We start from the raw sequence: 18941 nt of genomic DNA, 5'->3' as shown, positions 1-18941 counted from the left end.
ACTTTTCAAAATGTCGCGCAGCCTCTCTTCAGTAGCTTCAAATTAACCGAAATAGAAACTGAAGACTCTACTATCACAGCCAGTCTGCAGTCGTCCTGCACAACAAACTGTTCCGAGGTCAGTGTCTACTGTATGTATCAATACGAGCCGTAAAGAAAATGAAGAACAGCTGATCTCGGGTCAGGTATCTCCTTAATTCCGCGCCCAGACAAACCAATCAGCTGACAGCCGCATGACAGGCAGGCCTCACGCATGCGCAGTGGCACACTATTGCTATCAGGAATATGGCAGCGTCCTGAGCCCTGTTGGGGGGAATACGCCGTAACTGAGCTCCTTCAGCATCAGAGTGGGAAAACTGAGAAGCACCGACCGCACTCAGAGGAGGGTGGGGGGCTGAGGGACGGCTACGAATAACACCCCATAGCAGTTTTACAGGTAAATGCACCCGCTGGTACTTGCCACTCTCTTCAAGCCATCTTCCCTATGTTTGCTTGATTGAACCCCGCTGCTAATGCGACTAGCTAGCTCTCCAACTAAACCTGAGTGATGTGCTGCTTAGCCGCTAGCTTGCGGCTATCCCAACATTAGCCTGCCACAGCCCCTTTTTCTTTACATTTGGTAAACAAACGCTGGTAACAAACGTGTCTGGGGCTGTCTGTTATTTTACCTAGGTGGAGCAATAGCGTCGACATAGCCGTAACGGCCGTGTCGTGCTTGTTTTTAGCCGGACAGTTAACCGTGTAGGCCCGCTGCAATGAGTTTGGCTAAACGCTTGAAAGCCAGGTAACGTTAATGCTGCCAGGCATGGATTTAATTGACAGATCAGGAGCCAGCGCACATCCTCAACTGGACTTAAGGATCGCCGTTAGCCGTTTTGTGCAAATTAATTTTTCTATGTATAGAAAAAAAAATCAAGTTTAATATGTTTTGCTAGCAAGTGGTTCTTGAAATCTAGAGAGAACCATGTAAGATGAAGTGGAGTAAGTTCCCGTCTTGGTGGGGAGATTGCTTCATATGATGGCACGTAAAAGGAGGACATTGCAACACGTCTTCAGTGCAGAAGAAGCTTTTAAGTAGTTGACATTACGCCTATGTCACACATGCTATATGGATTATTTAAGTCTCAAGGTCCAGATGTTCCCTGTAAATGTTAAACTTTAGTAGCTCACTTTACTTCTGTCTACTGTCAGTGCAGGTATGGTGCAGGATTTATGTTCAGCATAAGTTTAACTTCAGACAGGAGTGAAAAAAAAAAAAAAGAAGACTATTAGGGCCATATAATGATGCAATGGCACATGATCGTTTGACCCTTGTACCCACACGGATGCTAAAGTAGTGTTCCTCTTCATATTTTATATCAAAAGGAAACGGGGGATCCCACTTCTTCCAGCAGCTGTGGGAGACAGGTGAGAAGACATAAGACAAACAACTATGCAGAGTAAAACATGTGTTTGACGAGAAATACGTGTTAGTAGTCATGAAACGTATAACCTGTGGCTGTAGTCTAGTTTGTCAGTACCTTCATTGTAGATGAGTCTGTTTTCTGTTCTTCAGATGGGTCCCATTAAAGGTTTGATACTGTGGGTAAAGTAACTGAAAAGTTGTGAGACCTGTCTGAAACCAGTTGTCATGTAAATGTTGTGTGCTTTTCTATTTGGGACTTCCATTTATTTACTCTACTGTCCTCCCGTTTACCTTTTTGCTAAACTCTGTCATGAATAATTTTCTATTGATCTGCATACAGACAGGAAGAGCTGGGAGGGATAATCACATGACCCAACCCTGGAATCTGCCTTGGTCTTTTTTTACACTCATCACAGTAATATAATAAAAACTGCACTGCCCTCTGCAGCAGCAAAGAGCACGCTGTGCGCTGTTAACATCTCCTATTGTGCCATCCATCAGCCCCCCGCTTTGGATTAGATTCATTATGCAGCTCCATGAATGCATGCTTGAAAAAAAAAAAAAACTGTTGATGCAAAACTTGGCACTGGACTGTTCCTTGCACCTTTGTTCCTCCAGCACAGGCATCAATTATTGAGATGCCGACACTGGCTAATTTTTAAAGGCCCCTTGTCCAGTGTTGTTGCACCTGATAGTGGCTTGTATTTTGCTTCCTGCCCTCTTTGAATGTCAGGCGATTGTTGGTGAATGGTGGATTCCATCATTTGTGGCTATTTTGCTGCTCCCTTCTTCAGTCACACACTGAAACAGAGCGGAAGGAAAACTGGAGTCAGATTTTTCCAGGATCCTGGCAGAGTGCTGACACAGGTTCCCCTTGTCACAGTGCAGCCGCCAGCAAATTGCTGCACTGAGGATCGGAGAGGCCGTTATTCCCTCCATCTGCTCTACTCTGGTCTGGCTTTGATGCCTTCATTTTTAATTTGTTTTAAACAATCTGTCATGAAGAATCACTCTTAACCATCCCACTAATGTGTCTTATCTTGTCCTAGTTAGAAAGGGAAGCTCTGGAGTGTCTAGCTGTCATAAAGTAACATTTCCAGACTTTTTCATTCAAATTAGGCAATGGGCCTAGACACTAAAGCTAACCCCTGTTTATCTAAAGCAATCAATAGGCCACACTGGCTTTGCACCAGACTTTATTGACACATGCTCAGCTGGTTCACTGTTGTGTCCTTTTTGTGCCTGTGATATCAGCCTGAATGTAGGACCTTTACTTCCTTTCTGTTTGGCTGAGCCAGTCGTAAACCGCCGGTTCCTCAAGTATGTCTCTTTTTCAAAGCTAGCCTGTGAAAATACACGCATGAAAGAGACCATGAGGGTATTAAGGAAGACTAGTTTATGATAAACTAAGTCATGTGCTACCAGCTGCCCCGATGCTATGGCTCGTAACTGAGGTAAATCGGTGAAGAATCGGTCCGTTATGGAGCGATGGGCCACTCTCTGTCATTTGATAATCCCTCTTAACTCAGTGTTAGTTCTGTAGCTGAGGGAATGTCCTCTGGGAGTCTCTCCCTTTGAGCTGCAAAATGTTGAATGACTGTGTGAAGTGTGTGACGGTATATTGGGATGTGTGTTACATAAACTTGACGTAGTAATGACTTGTAAAGGTGCAAGTTATTTGGTGACTTCTTATAGAGCTGACGTCAAGTGAGACCACTCGTCCCCTCTGCTGTGTAGCTAAAAATATAATCAGATGAAGATCTTCCACTTATTTATTTTCTGCACCTTATTCTGTTTTGAAATTGTAGAAGGTCTTACTTTTTGATGCGAGTCATAATAATATCTTTTCTTCTGTTTTGTAGGTCCTGTGAAAAGATGAATGTCGTCAAAGAGAACAAAGACCTGGCCTGTTTCTACACCACCAAACACTCCTGGAGGGGAAAGTAAGACCCACAACTTGTCCTTTAACCCCACTGTCTATTCCACCTCCTCTTTGTATTTGTTTATGAGGCAACATTAACCTAAATTTTTCCCCTCGTCACCTTTTAAAGACATGTCCTGGCATTCCTGACTCAGTGCTTCCATTGTGTTGACTTCCTTATCTCAGACAGGGATAGGAGGTCAGCAGTCACAGATCAGTACCAGTGAAGTGTGTTTTGTAAAGCTGCACTGTCTCATGAAATGTAACCCAAAGACAAAGACACTCGCAGTAAACACAGCAAAGAAGTAGAAGTGACATTTATGCATTGTTTTGACACAAATACATACAAAGGCTGCTTTAACAGAGCATACAGTTTTAATTATTTTATCTTTCTTCTTTCTCTTAATATTTTGATAAAAGGTACAGCAGCAAATATAAATACTATATTACATTTTGAGTGGGGAATAAGACAACATCCAGTCCTTACAGTATACTGATATTTTGGTGCAATAGCTAGTTGTTACAAGATGTGCTCACTTGAGGAGACAAGGTAAATATGCCTTCTGTCATTTGCTCTCGTGCCTGTAAGGATTACAAAGTTGATAATGTAGGAAAAGTTTGAATCATGTTCAGTCATCTAGATTTAATTAGAACAGGAAGGGAGTGTTTGTGCACTCTGATGTGTGGACAGTATGTGTCAGGTGAAGCTGTGACCTTATTTTAACACCATTTGAGGTGTTGATATAAAAATAAATGTGCCAGGATGTTGAGGCCAACATGCTGCATCTAAGATGTAAACCAGGGTTTTTACAGTTTAATCCAACTAATCTAAAAACTAAAACAAGGTGTGACGAAACATCTTAACTAACTGAAACAAAAACTAGACTTAAAATGTAAACTAACTGAAACAATATTGTTTACTTGCAAAACTAACTAAAAGAAAATATATTCACTACATGTCATTAGCTTTAAATCATTCCCCTGACGCAAACCTCCATTCATTAGGGCTGCGGCTAACGGCTATTTTCATCATCAATTAACCTGCCGATTATTATAGCAATTAATCATTAATCGTTTATTTTATAAAATGTCAAAGGGTTGTGAAAAATGCTCATAGTGTTTTCCCCGAGCCCAAAGTGATTGCTTCTTTAAGTCCAAAACCCCTTATTTACTATCATTAATGACAAAGAAAAGCAACAAATACTTAATTTTAAGAAGCTGCAACAAGCAAATGTTTGACATTAATACTACCAGACTCCCCAGTCATCTAATCATCAAATGTATCAAATATCTGAATCTATCGGTGTATATGTGTTTGTTTTATTTCAATTATATAGAGTAACGCATTTAAGTCAATACAGCCATGAACTAAATGGTACTTTATATAGATACTTGGTGGCCCTCGGAGCTAAAGGATGGACCGGTTCCAGTCTGAGCTGTGAGCCAGTGGGATCAAATTACCAATACCTGCTCTCTAAATGTCTTTGTCCCATTAGGGCCTACCATTGACTTGGGTAACTTAAGCAGGGCTGCAGAGCATTAGCCATCATCAGAGCTTCATCCTGCTAATGCTTCCTGAAGTGTCCGACAGAGGCGAATGTTGATGCATGTCTGTGGTGGACAGAGGAGGCCGTTACCCCATTTAGAACGACAGAGAGACAGTTTAAACCTGCATTTATTGTTGACCTGAATGGGTCGAAACAAGCTAACCTTGGTCTGTGTCCCTCCTCCTGACCTGGGTTGAATGTGGGTCAGGGATGGAAACTTAATTTATTGATATTGACATCTGAAGGTCATTTATCTGACCCTTCGAAGACAGAGAGAAAGATGAGCGCGAGCACAGGACAACATGATACTCCTTTTACACGGGACAAAAATCCCACTAACACGCACTCACCTCTGGCTTTTGTCTTCAATGGGAAAGGGTACAGTCTGCCTTCAAGGATGATGACATGTAAATAGTTTTTCATCCTTCTCTGTTCAAACAGCGCTCAAACATCATTCAGTCAGCGTTGAGTTTGAAAGCAAGACTGAAGTCAAAGATATGAAAATTAACCACTGTCTCATTGTCATTGGCCTCAATGCTGCTTTTTACTGTTCCTTGTTTTCTGGCACGTTTGTGATTTCAAACTTGACACACTGGAAATAAAACAAAAAATTGAAAGGCGACCCTGTATATTGACAATGGGAGAGGGGTCAATCACCTTTTTTTGGTGAGTTTAACCGCAGTTAAAAACCTGCATATCCATGCTAATTTTGGTTTGAGCAGAAAGAAATGAAATGAATCTTTATGTGGAGCTTTTGTAATAAGATTTTGTGGTTTATCAGTGAAGTGTGACTACAATTACAGACATAAGTGCCTGAATGCTGGCAAACGGCAGAGATTAGTTTTTTACAGCAGTCTCGTATGAATGCTTCAAATGAAATTCAAGTCAGACAGAGCTTTATTAAACCAATGGAAAGAGAAAGAGACGGTGTTGTAAGGATGTTCTCCTTCATCTTGCTTGTTTTTACCAACGATCTTAGAAAAAAACAGCATTCAGACTGCTTTAAGAAACCGTACCTGTTAGCCAAAGCACAATGTAACAGGTTTCTTCCACTAGTTTATTTAACTCTGGCCTTGGAAACTGTTTCAGGATCATCTCAGACTAAATCTGTGTCGCAAATGAGACGATCACAGCTCTTCACTGTGAATACAGAACATGTTCCCAAAAGTAAACTTTAATTAGACTCATCTGTGATTAGCGTGCCCCTTTCGCCATATATAAAAAGCACTTTTGTCACGTGAACTGTAAGAATGTCAGCATTACTTCAGGCTTCAGCTCCTATTTGTCAGTTTGACAAACATGCTCAGATGTATTTTTGTCAAATTTCTGAGAACAAGACTTTATTGAAGAGTGGTCAGCCGGCAGGATGAATATGGGTCATCTGTTGTGCAGGGAGTTGAAGGTTAACAAAAACAGCCACGGTGATGTGGTGCTGCTTTGTAGTTTCCTCTATTCTGTCTGGTTTCCTTCTTGCATGTCTAAAACAAGTGTTTCTGAGTGTTTCAGATTACATTGTGACATAATAACATTTTTAAAAATCACTGCATGTCTGACAGACTAAAATCACAGCAAACCTCAACTGTTGTAGTGTTGCTGAAGTGTTACAACTGAGGTATTCCCCTCTCCCTGTGCTCATGATCATGTTTAATTCAAGTCTTGTGACTCCTACTTTATTAGATTTGTCTCTGTGTGGTCCTAATGAAGAACATTTACATGATTTTTGACTGGGATTGATTATCTCAGAGTTTTCTGTGTCATTTCAGGGGTCAAACACAGAACATCTCGACATTTTTAGAGCATGACGATGCAAATCACATTCTCCTTTGAATCTTTTTTGAATGCCTTCATTTGTCTCTGTGTTGTTCCTCCATCAATAAGCAAGCCTTGCTGCTACAGATGCTCATGCTTTATGTTTCACTGGCAGTTTTACCTCCCAGTACATGTGATGTTGTTGAACTGTCTACTAACAGCATTTTCAGTCAGTTGTTCCCATCGTTGTGGGTCTGTTGCTCACATTCTTCCACCACTCTTTGCAGCTCTAAAATCCAGTGTTTGTTTAGGGGATAATGTAGTGTTGTCCTAGCTTTTTATGTTGTTGGACAAATCTTCAGTTCAGCCTTCTTTGTGAGAAATTGGTTTTAAAGAGGAGAGGCAGTTATAAGGACGGTTTAGTCAGATACAGGAAGTTGCTTAATGCGATTTATTATGAAACTCTGGAAGTGGAAGGAAAAGCTGTGAAGACGTGTCATACAGTACAACTGAAGGAAGAGTAACCTCTGATTTTCTCCTATCATGATAGTTATGGTTCTGTTAAGTCCTGTCCTGTATGGAAATCAACATGGAACATCAGTAGTTTCAAGCCTCTGCATGGTTGATTTTCATATCTTTGTATGAATGGAAATGTGAACCACAGCAGCACGAGTTGTAAAATAGTCAGCAGTGATGTCCAAGGATTTGTCGCAGATAAGTCAAAACATGCAACTCACGTGTAGGATTGTTTAAATTCCTGCGGTCTCAACATATTACAATAAATATACTAATTTACTCTCCCGGATCACTGTAATCTCAATTTCTCAGCAGTCAACTTTGGCTTCAGTGTCTGTAGACAAAACTCCAGCTCTTCCTCTGTACTTCAAACTGCATCACTTGGTTATGGAGTTGGCTAGAGAGGCGTTTAATGCCTTACTATGTATACTGTAATTAGAATGCTTCAGTCAGAAAATCAGCCTGTTTGTAGTCATCTTTCATTTTATCTTCAATGCTGTTACGCATGATTTCTTTATGTATCTTTACGGTTAGATTATTGAATATAGTATGAATGGAAAAGCGAGTAATTGGTTATTAGCTGCTCAAACCAAACAGATAGTGACTGTGAGTACTTTACAACACAAACTCACAAAATGATGACAAGTATATCAAATTTCCTCAAAATCTTATAGTGACTGGCTTTGTTATCGAGCATTCGGTGTTGTCACAAACGTACAGTAAAAATGTGATTCATGTCCGCCTTACTCACACACCCTGGCCACGGAGGGTTGGATATTGCCTGCTGTGCATCAAGATAGAATTAAGAAAAAAAAAAAAAAGAAGTCAGCCCACAGGAAATGAATAATTAACTACATTTGTGCTGACACCCAGTCAAGCCAGCCTCTTAACATCAAGGTCAACATGTGTGGACAGACAGCACCCTGAGAATCAGGACAGAGTCTTGGTCTGAGACTTTGTGAGATTATGAAATAAAAGAAAAGTGGAAAAGAAAACTCCAGTGTGAAGAGAGAGAGGGAAAGCACACAAAAAGTACTGGACATTTGTGTAATTGTTGAGAAGGAAGGATACTGACTGTGGGACGAGCTTTGACCTAATATTTTACTTCGGCCCTGCCTCAGGCCGCTGCCACGTCCTGTCTGTTTATGTTCGTCATTTACTCTGTACACAAGTATGAATCCGTTATGTGGAAGTAACCTCTCAACTTGACTTCCTTTTACTCTGCTGTTTTAGCTAGAAGTAGCCCGTCACTTGAACTCTTATTGGTATACAGACCTAATGAGGATGTGCAAGAAAGAAAGGAGCCAAGTCAGCATGTTCAGTGCTATTGAGGTGCCAAAATAACATGTTGTACATGGTTAAACACATGTATACCAGATACAAATAAACCCTCGCATTTAACACTTTAACATACCGCCTGCTTAAACCTAATTCTCACCAAAGAAACCCTCAAATGACCCATTTTCAAATCAGTCACCAACTACTGACTGCTGGCAAACCACTCAGTGATCAAGCGGACGTGCTTGCCTGCTCGCGCACTCACACATTCACTCAGCGTAATATGCAGAAAAATTGAATTTCACACTTCCTTCCTATGATGTGAGGAAGCCCCACGCTCACATCAGTTCCGATGAATTGGTGTTAGTTGTTTCAGAAAAGAAGAGTGACTCAGAACTACTAACATACAAGAAATTGCTGAGAGATCTAATGCAATAAATGATATAGAATAGCAGATTTCCTAATAGAAAAGGTTGTGTCTAATAGGTTGATATAAAGAAATCACAGCTGCAGTTAAGGCTGCATAATTATCACTTTCAGCCCAGCTAGCGGTCTCTAAATGCAGCTTTGAAAGTGAAAGTGAGTGATCTTTTCTCATCATTTTTCCCTCAGTTTGTGCCTTATCTCAGCCGTCGCCTCATAAAAATGTCTGTACACGATGATATCATCAGTTAATTGAGCCCCAGTGATGTCCCCTGTTGTTGACTCATCATCATTAGCTTTCAGAGGGCGGCAATGGGCGCGCAAATGGCCCTTTCCCTCTCACATCACCCTGCCACCCAGCTGACGTAACGGACCTTTACGTGATAAGATATATTCTGCAAATTTGAAATCTAAAGTTCGGAAGTTCATAGAGTTTTCAGAGTTATAAAGGCGAACTGGATCTGATAGCTTCGCTTCAGCTATCTCCCACGTTGGAAAAGCCACCGCACATTCAGCCTCTGTATTCACTGCTTATTTTATGTGACTGTTCGTGCTGTTGTAGGTGTCGCTGATGCCTTTCTGACTCATCTCTTTGTTCCAGGTACAAGCGAGTCTTCTCAGTGGGGACGCATGGCATCACCACATACAACCCAACCACGCTAGAAGTAACAAATCAGGTCAGTGTGTGTGCAGCCTGTTATAGAGGAACTCCAGTATCATTCAGGAAGCTCCGCTTCGCTGTAGCTATCAGTGCCTCGCAGGTGCTTGTGGGATGTGATCCATGTGACTATTGAAAATCCATTCGAAGCACACTGATCCTTCGCTAAAAACTGAAACACAGTATTTTTGTCTTCTTGTGCTCAGCCTTTAAATACGCTAAGCTTTCAGCTGTGCAGTCGACATGCAACAGCGTGTCTTTGCACAGATTAAACATGAAACAAATAGAATCAATACACATTAGACATGAGCGTCTCAGTCAAGACAACGGTCATGGTTGTTTAAAAGGAATAACGACTTTACTTAAAGTCCCCCCCTTTGATATAGTTGTAAAGACATTTTACTGTACATTATACATCAGCAACTACAAGTTCTCTAATGAAGACTGTTTTATTTTATTACATATACATTTGCCATATACAAGGCTAGCTATCCCTTTAGACTTCAGTTATATTTAGCCATCAATAAGCAGGTCGGCTTTATGGCAGTGCTGAATCTTTTATTTGTGCTGCAATGTCACAAATGTACCTTTTATTTGTGACATATTTGATTAGATGGGTTAGCCATAAGTAACCAGTTATTCAATAACTTTCCAGAGAATATACTATACTAAGAAATGAACGTAAATAATTACTGTGGTCAATTCATTGATTAGTTTATCAACAGAAAATAAGTTGGCATTATTGAGGTAAATTAATCAAGCAATTTCTAAGTCAAAAACGCTAAAAAACATTCTCTGGCACAAGTTTGAGATTTTGCATTTTCCCATTTATTAAATGTTTAAAAACTGCTCAAACACTTAATAAAGGTGATTCAAAGAAAAGTGGTTTCATAGCGTCCTTTTTATATGTTTGAACTTTTTGTGTGTGACTCTAACAATGTGTTTGCTTCTGTGTTGTTGCTGTCGGTGGTACCAGTGGCCTTATGGAGATATCTGTGGTATCGGTCCAGTAGGAAAAGGTCAGGGAACAGAGTTCAACCTCACATTCCGCAAAGGCAGTGGCAAGAAGTCCGAAACGCTCAAGTTCTCGACAGAGCACCGGACAGAGCTGCTCACAGAAGCACTGGTGAGGACAAACAGCTGCATTACCTCACGATGACTAAACAGACCTCCATGAACATATTTATCAGAAGGGGCTCAGAAGTGGTCTTTTTCCATGCTTCGCAGTTGTGTCATAGCTGCACATTTTGCTGTGTTATCTACAAAAGAAAAAAAGCCACAGGAAAGTCACGTAATGTACGATGCACTGTTTGGGAATGCAGCGCTTGCAAATCTCCAGTCGTTTGACTCACTGTAGCTGCTCATCAAAAATGTGTGGCAGCAGATGGTATGTTGCTGTGATGCAATAAAGTCATCGTGCTGAGGTGTTTAGATACAGCAATAAGGATAGATATTTCCCCACAGAGCTCATTAAATATATTTGTAATTTTGCAGTGAAGACAATACTTCATATAAGTCACACAGTGATGATTTACAGCAAGCTATGTACCTTTATGTCTTTGTTTTTCCTCCTTCACAGAGATTCAGAACAGAGTTTTCAGAGGGAAAGATAACGGGCAGGGTAAGTACTAAAATCTGTCAATAAAAATGATCTAATTAAGTTTATTTACCACTGTGGTGAGACAAAAATGTTGTAACATGTGTGCTGAACAGCGTTACAACTGCTACAAGCACCACTGGAGTGACACAAGAAAGGCCGTGAGTTTAGAGGTGACACCGGGCGGCATCGACCAGATCGACCCGCACACCAACCGGGTGGTGTGTTCCTACGACTACCGTAACGTAGAAGGCTTCGTGGAGGTCTCTGATTACCAGGGAGGATTCTGCATCCTTTATGGCGGCTTCAGCAGGCTGGTATGCATTCATAGGAAGTTTGTGTGTGTGCTACATGTTGTTATGTGTTGGAACAAAATTAGGACGTTTTTCCCCTCTATCTTCCCATCGCCTCTTTCCCTCAGCATCTGTTTGCCTCGGAGCATCGAGATGATATAATCCGCAGCGCCATAGAGCACGCGGGGAACTTCATTGGCATCACACTACGACTGAGGAAGGACGCCCTGACCTTTGAGGATTTTGTGACAGACAGGTTGGGGAAGTACAGCTCAGACGAGAGCATCACTTCACTGGCTGAGTTTGTGGTGCAGAAGATCACCCCTCGACACCCGGTGAGAACACTCTGCCTCTCCTTGTTCCTCTCAGAGCTGTTTGGTTCTCAAAGTGAGATCCAGGGACTCACCACGACGCCCTTAACAGATTGCTAAGGGGGCGTCCACTCGAAAACATATGCAGCAGTATAATTTGCTCGTTCGATATGTTTCTAACACTTACCTAACATTCAACTGCTGTAGATCCTTTAAACGCCCTTCATACTGTAAAATTATCCAAATGTAAGTATTATGGAGAGGTCCACTGGTCAAAAGCATCCGAAAATCATGACTCTAAACTTTCTAAACAGTATGGGCTGTTTTTCAAAAAGCCAAGTAACCAACCAGTCTTTTTTATTCTGATTCTCATTATAATTCTCCCTACTTCTATATATAAAAAAAACAAAGTATACCATGACACTGAACATTAGTAAATTGTCAAACAGGATCTGGTGTTCTCATGGAAAAGATGCATGTATGTTATGGTGATAAACTGAACTGGTAATGATGGTAACTTCAATCAGTTTTGTTAGTCTTATGACTATGACTAATAACTGACTGATTTTTGCATTCTTTCCTTAGGAGCCTGTTAAACGTATACTGGCCCTGACAGAGACATGTCTAGTGGAGAGAGACCCGGCTTCATACAATATAGTCACCATCAAACCCTTCGGAGAGGTGAGCGCTAAGACACTACAGCGACATCAAGTCATTAAAATTTCAGGCTGAAATGTTAACGCTGAAAACCATTTTGTTCTCCCTGTGTTGCACTCCTTTTGAAGATTAATGTTAATTGAACTACCTGTCATCGTTTCATTATGTATGAATTGCATCACTGCGAGTTAACAGCTTGGATGAAAGCACTCGGGATATGAGTAAACTCTCCCCTCCCTCCATCTTTTTTTCTCACTCTTGTCCTGTCTCATGCCCCTTCAGGTATTTGCCCTCATCTGTGATGTTGACAACCCTCAGGTGTTTACTGTTGAATTCATCAGAGGTCAGATCAGGAAGTTCTCCTCCACAGAAAGGTACACAGATGTAATGCATACATTTATCTTTATGGCTCCGTGGGTTTTGTAAAGTGTTTGTATTTTTGGCCCCGCCTGCTTGACGTTTTTCAGTACTGTTTACTGTAATTACAAGATGAGTAATTTGCCTGTGTGCATGTGGTCTGCTGCGAAACTCTTTCCTGTAACTATGTGCTCGCCGTTCACTCTCTAAACACAAATCGTTTGTAATGCATTTAGTTGAGCCTGTTTGTGTGCGTCCGCAGGGACTCCCTGTTAGCCAGCCTCCTCGATGGAGTCCGTGCATCAGGTAACAGGGATGTGTGTGTCAAGATGGCCCCCACGCAGCGAGGGCAAAGATGGGGCCTGTTGAGCATGCCCGTGGACGAGGAGGTGGAGAGCTTGCATCTCAAATTCCTGGCGGCACCTCCGAGTGAGTTCAAGCCCTTTGATTTTGTGAGATTCATTCACATGATTTCGATTTTATGTTATACGGTCAGGCTGGTTTAGATGTAGATTTTCATTTTGATAGTTGTGACAGTAGTATGCAATTTAGTTGTGTTTGTTTAATTGTTCCACCCCTTCTTCCTTTATCAGATGGCAACTTTGCAGATGCAGTGTTCAGATTCAACGCCAACATATCCTACAGTGGAGTGCTGCATGCAGTAACCCAAGATGTGAGTGTGTTCAAGTCCTGTGTGAGTAATGTCCATTCATCTGCCTGAGCACGATTCGCACTCATTTCACTGTCTTTCTCTCTCTGTTTTCTCTTCAGGGTCTTTTCTCTGAGAACAAAGAGAAGCTCATCAACAACGCCATCCTGGCTCTTTTATCCCAGGAGGCAGAGCTGCCAGCTCTTAACGCCGAGCTGGAGAGCCATTTCCAGGCCATCCGCCGCCTGGTGGCCTCCAAGGCTGGCTTCCAGGCTTTCACACAGCTGCCTAAGTAAGAATGCAGCAGTTATCTCACTTTACCTCCCTGATTTTATTTCTTTAAAGTATATTTTTTGTTGAGCTGCTGGTAACAGGCATGCTCTGTCATTCCAAGGTCTGGTCAAGGGTCTGGAGTCACAGATGCAACGTAAATATGAATCCATACATCTCAGTCCGCCCTTTTGCCTGCCTCTTTCCCTCTTGTTCTTCTCCAGAGTCTCTCTCAGCTGTCTGTTGATCAACCTTCTCCTCTTTTATCTCTGCTCTGCTTTCATCTCAGGCTTTTAGACGGCACTTCAGACAGGAGGTTATGTCGCTCAGTCGAGCTGTCTGCCTCGATTTGTCTTGACCTTCCGCTCTCACCGTCTCATCCTCTCATGCCTTATTTTTGTGCTGCCAGCTCTCTCACACTATCCTCTTTGCCCATCCTATCCTTTACATTTCTGTACATCACAGTATCAAAGAACCTAGTGATCTCTCCGGGTCACTGAGATGTATGAGAGGAACTGTATTTACTGTTTATTATTTGTTCCTGTGAAGCAAATGAGCCATGATTGGTTTTCCTGAAAGATTCATCGCTAGAGTGGCTTGGTGTTTCCCCTCACACAACTTCAAGGGACAGATCACTATAAATTCATGAATGGTTTAGTAAGAAAAACCTCTTTTATGCTGTTATGCTTAGTAGTTCAGTGGAGGACGTGACAGTTTGTGAACAAAGAATCAACAAGCCACATCTGAAGCAATGAATTCTTTGTGTATCCAACCCCAGACCTCTTTTGAATAATACAGTATTTGTTTGGTTTATAATCTCTTGTTTTTGTGTCTCAACTTTTTCAAGTCATGTTCGTTTTATTGGTGTTGGTAAGTCGGGGAATGTGTGTTTGTGTGTCACAGATTCAGGGAAAAGTTGGGAGTAAAGACGGTAAAAGCTTTAAAACGGAACAACAACGGTGTGACACATGCTGCTGTAGACATGCTCTGTGCCCTTATGTGTGTAAGTATCACCTAAATATCTGGACATCAATCAGATGCATGCATAAATGTCAGCCATTTTTCTTTTTTAATACATCCAAGTTAGGATTTTGGGTGAAAACGCCACTCACTGAAATCTTGCTGTTGACATTTTCTCTCATGTTTCTCTGCAGCCGATGCACGATGACTACGACCTGAGGCAGGAACAGCTGAACAAGGCCTCTCTGCTGTCCTCCAAGAAGTTCCTGGAAAACCTCCTTGAAAAATTCATCACGAACGTGGTAAATTTCCTCGGCTTGTCAGCAATCTTCAATGCAGCCTGAGCTTAGAAGAATGAGGAGATTTGGAAGTTGGATGTCATCATTTTTCTATTTCCAAAATCTGAGCTGTCATTCTCTTTGTTTTTCAGGACCATGGAACAGGAGCTTTGGTCATCAGCTCCTTACTGGACTTCTTAACGTTTGCCCTCTGCGCCCCCTACAGTGAAACCACAGAGGGGCAGCAGTTTGACATGCTGCTTGAGATGGTTGCCTCCAACGGTCGCACACTGTTCAAACTCTTCCAGGTATTTGCAATACCCTGTCAGTAATGTGAGCGGTATAAATTCAGTAGATGCTTGTGCATTGAATCAAGTTGTCTTTATCTCCAGCATCCCTCCATGGCGATTGTAAAGGGAGCAGGTCTGGTGATGAAGGCCATTATTGAGGTAAGCCTTTCTGTGTGTTTGGTGGCTAACAGTGTATATAATATAATGATGGTTGTCTTTAGTGTTCATCAGAGTGTGACTTGCTACTTGACTTGCACTTTAAAACCAATGATTTGAGACTTCACTAGAGCCATTTGACTTGAAAATATTCAGTATTCAGTAGTTATTAAAGTGATATTCCACTTGGTGAAGAAGTGTACATTATGACTTGGCTAGGACTCAAAACTCCCAGTTTAGGACTTTGTTCTTGCCTCCTAAAACAATGACTAGGTCCCACCTCTGGTGCTCATGCTTTATGATGATAACCAACCACTGTTGTTTACATTTAGGAGGGAGACAAGGAAATAGCCACTAAGATGCAGGAGCTGGCCTTGAGTGAAGGGGCTCTTCCAAGGCACCTGCACACTTCTTTGTTCACCATCAGCTCGGACCAGCGGATGCTTACCAACAGGTCCAACCTCAATAAATCCACACACTCACACATCGTTTTTTAGTAATTTGGGTTTGTTGGTTCCAGCTGCAGCTTCCAGTGAATTCTCTGTATTCAAAATGTACATACTTCACTCATACTCTTACCCAGAGAATCACTCATTGCATGTAACGGTAGAAAAAGCTTCACAGTTGCTTCGGTATATAAACAAGAAAAAAATGGCTCAGCTGCTTATCTGATTTTTCTTTATCAGGCAGCTGAGTCGTCACCTTGTTGGCCTGTGGACGGCAGAGAACCCTGTTGCCATGAACCTCCTGAAGAGGATACTGGTAAGGCTACAGATTCTGCCCTTTACACAAAGATTTGATACCCGTCCAATGTTCATGGCAGAAACTATTAGTATAATAATGGCGATACAAGAGAAGTACTCCAGGATGTAAGCCAAAGCTTTTCTCTGGCAGCTGAGACACCCTGTTTAAATCTTTACCCATCTCACTTTGTCTTGTGCGCTCTCAGCCAACAGGCCTGCTGGCGTACCTGGACAGTCCTGATGCAGTCCCGGAGAAAGATGTGGATAGAATGCACATCCGTGACAACTTGAAAATCGCCACGGTATGTGGACAAATATATCACATATACAAAGGAAACAAAAAGCTCAATAAGACTTTTTTGTCATCTGTAACGTTTGTGTTATATTTATATTCCCACAGGACCAGCTAAACAGAAACAAGGTCCCCGAGTGGCAGCGGATAGCAGGCAAAGCAGCCAAAGAGGTGGAAAAGTTTGCCAAGGAGAAGGCCGATATAGTGTTGATGCACTGGAGAGATAAAATGGGAATTGCCCAGAAGGAGGTGAGGATTATCTTTATTTACAAAAGGGCTGAGGGGCTGATCTACCTGTTATCTATCAGATAAGCTGCTGCTGCTGCTGCTGCTGACTGTGTGCTCAGGTGTCTCTATCTGCTCCCCCTGCTGCTGCTGCTGACCAGTGCTGCAGTAACCAGAGGCAAACTCACTCTCTTTTCAGCTGCTGCTGTTATTTTGCATGAAGAGCAGTGTCTGCTCTGATGCTGCCTGACCTTGGGGAAACAGCACATGTCAAGATGCAATCGCATTTGATTTTTCTGTGCGCCGCATAGTTGCTATTCAGACTGCTTGTCTGCATTTTCTAAAATATTTAACATGCTTTTTTTTCCCCCCTTCAGTTATGACAAACGTTTTCCATTACAGGTGTGTCTTAGTGCAACCAAGGGTTATTTAAATTCAAAGGTCACCTTTTGTTTTAAAGAATATCTCTGTTATGATAAGTGTTGGGTATGTTTCTGGTTTTGCTGGTTAGATCTGGTTTATGAGCTTAAACCTTAAAGTGATTTTAGTTAGCAGGAGCCCCAGGATAGCTGATTAGGGCTGCTATACTCCAACAGACATCTACAAGAGAGAACTCTCATCTGAAACAAGTTGTGGTGTATATATTATGAGCCACATTACTTAAGTATGAAGTCCCATTGGAGCTGCCCCTGTTTGCCCAGTTGAAGTTGCTTCATTAGACTCTTAATACAAACTCAACACTCCCTGTATCTGTTTCAAATTAAAAGCCCTCTAGCATTTCAGAGGACAGAAACCTTTCATTTCTTAACAAGGATTTTATTGTCAAACTTTTCAGGAACTTGTTGAGCTCATTAGGGGTTTTAACACTGCTTATTTGTAGCCCAGGGCTATGAATATGCAGGCTAAGAGATGGGATAACCTAGCCCCTTTTCACACACAAACTATTAACCTAGGGTTAACCTAAGCCCAGGGGGAATAAGTTTCATTCTGTGTTTCGAGTTGCCCTGGGTTCACTCTCCACTGAAACATGTAGCAAAAAATGCTGTTTGACTGCTTTACTGTCATTCAACATTGGCACTTCCACATTTAGCTCTGTGTTTGGTTGGTTTTATGGTGTGACACGTACTGGTCCGGTCTGGTATCTTGAATATGGCTTAATATCAAACCAGTTTTAAAATATTTACACAGGCCCAACCCTAGTTAGAATGTAGACTAGATGACATGTTTGCACTACATGTCATAATTGCAGGTAAGGTGTTTTTAGTGAACCTGTGTGGGAGGGTTGAGGTTGGTATTGTCGGCATCTAGACTGTTTAATAAAACTGCTGCGTTTGATGTTTCCACCTAAGTGAAATCAAATCTGCTTTCAAATAACCTTAACACTGACTTCACCTGAATGTCACCTTTTCCTTCTCTCCTCTCTCTCTCATCATTTCGTATCCTGCAAAATGGCTGATCAACTACGTGTTTTGATTGGCTTGCTTTCACTGAATTTCCCCTAATCACATCCATCCTTTCCGGTTTGCACCACATGCTCAAAGTATATTTGTTGTTAGCATGGTAGCTGCTAATGAATCTGAACAAGTTAGTGACAGATAGTTTAGTATGATCTAGTCTAGTGACCCTTTTTGTTTCGATTCACCTCTGTTTGATCCGAGGAACAATAACCTCTCTGTGTTGTCTCTGCCCCACCCTCCCCTTGTCTTGTGTGGTTTCTCTGCTGTCAAACAATGCAGCAGGACAGAAATAACCTGGTAAGTAGGACTCACCAATGGGATCCATGCTGGTTTTCTTTCCATCCTCCTTCTCTCACCAAACCATATTTCCACCTTCATGTGACATATTGAGTGTGTTTTTTAAATTCAGCCAGGCAAAGACCTGTCTACAAAGGATTTCTGCATGTGGCTTCAAGTAATAATAACACAGTAGACAATCAAAGCATTGATCTGAACAAGACTGACCATGTCCTGCTGTCAATAGAGGATATGTTCAGAGTACCTGTAGTGTTTTGTCATAAATAAATAATGACCACAGTTAAGAGTTTAATTACCATAAACAGAAGGACCTTTGCCAAGTAGCCTGGAACAATATTTTGCGTTGCTCACACCAGTTTTGTTTATGCAGGAAATTGGCCATAATGATTACGCAAAGCACATAATGCTTCACATGGCATGTAAAGTGGTCTCTCTGCAAAGATCTGTCTCGCCTTGCTAGAATTACAGAACACACTCAATGTTGGGATCCCATCTTGGTTTTTGTGTGTCATAACTTTATTTTCTATGTTGGTGCGATGGCGACATGTTTTTGTTTTTTTGGTCTTGTTTCTAAAAACTGACTTTCTCCCTTCTGAAAAACATTTTATGTTAC

General features: G+C 41.7%; 1 protein-coding gene across 4 annotated transcripts in view; it reads left to right on the top strand.

The window, feature by feature from the left end:
* The first annotated feature begins 346 nt into the window (after positions 1-346).
* dnajc13 (DnaJ heat shock protein family (Hsp40) member C13) overlaps positions 347-18941 on the top strand; it is a 31874-nt gene continuing 13279 nt past the window's right edge. For 2 of the 4 annotated variants that reach the window (XM_084340827.1, XM_084340828.1), the window contains exons 1-22: positions 347-435; positions 3267-3347; positions 9440-9515; positions 10473-10622; positions 11076-11117; positions 11210-11410; positions 11515-11721; positions 12283-12378; positions 12637-12728; positions 12974-13140; positions 13305-13384; positions 13483-13652; positions 13755-13787; positions 14534-14633; positions 14785-14892; positions 15021-15176; positions 15261-15317; positions 15647-15768; positions 16001-16076; positions 16264-16359; positions 16458-16598; positions 18311-18328. In XM_084340827.1, coding sequence (XP_084196953.1) covers positions 3280-3347; positions 9440-9515; positions 10473-10622; positions 11076-11117; positions 11210-11410; positions 11515-11721; positions 12283-12378; positions 12637-12728; positions 12974-13140; positions 13305-13384; positions 13483-13652; positions 13755-13787; positions 14534-14633; positions 14785-14892; positions 15021-15176; positions 15261-15317; positions 15647-15768; positions 16001-16076; positions 16264-16359; positions 16458-16598; positions 18311-18328 — 2256 coding nt within the window. In that variant the 5' untranslated portion in view covers positions 347-435; positions 3267-3279. The remainder of the gene's footprint in view (positions 436-3266; positions 3348-9439; positions 9516-10472; positions 10623-11075; positions 11118-11209; positions 11411-11514; positions 11722-12282; positions 12379-12636; positions 12729-12973; positions 13141-13304; positions 13385-13482; positions 13653-13754; positions 13788-14533; positions 14634-14784; positions 14893-15020; positions 15177-15260; positions 15318-15646; positions 15769-16000; positions 16077-16263; positions 16360-16457; positions 16599-18310; positions 18329-18941) is intronic. The other 2 variants (XM_084340829.1, XM_084340830.1) reach the window with 2 other exon arrangements.

The sequence above is a fragment of the Pagrus pagrus genome (genome assembly GCF_965226575.1).
Source record: "Pagrus pagrus genome assembly, chromosome: 20".
Lineage (NCBI taxonomy): Eukaryota > Metazoa > Chordata > Actinopteri > Spariformes > Sparidae > Pagrus > Pagrus pagrus.
This window is presented reverse-complemented; position numbering and strand designations above follow the sequence as displayed.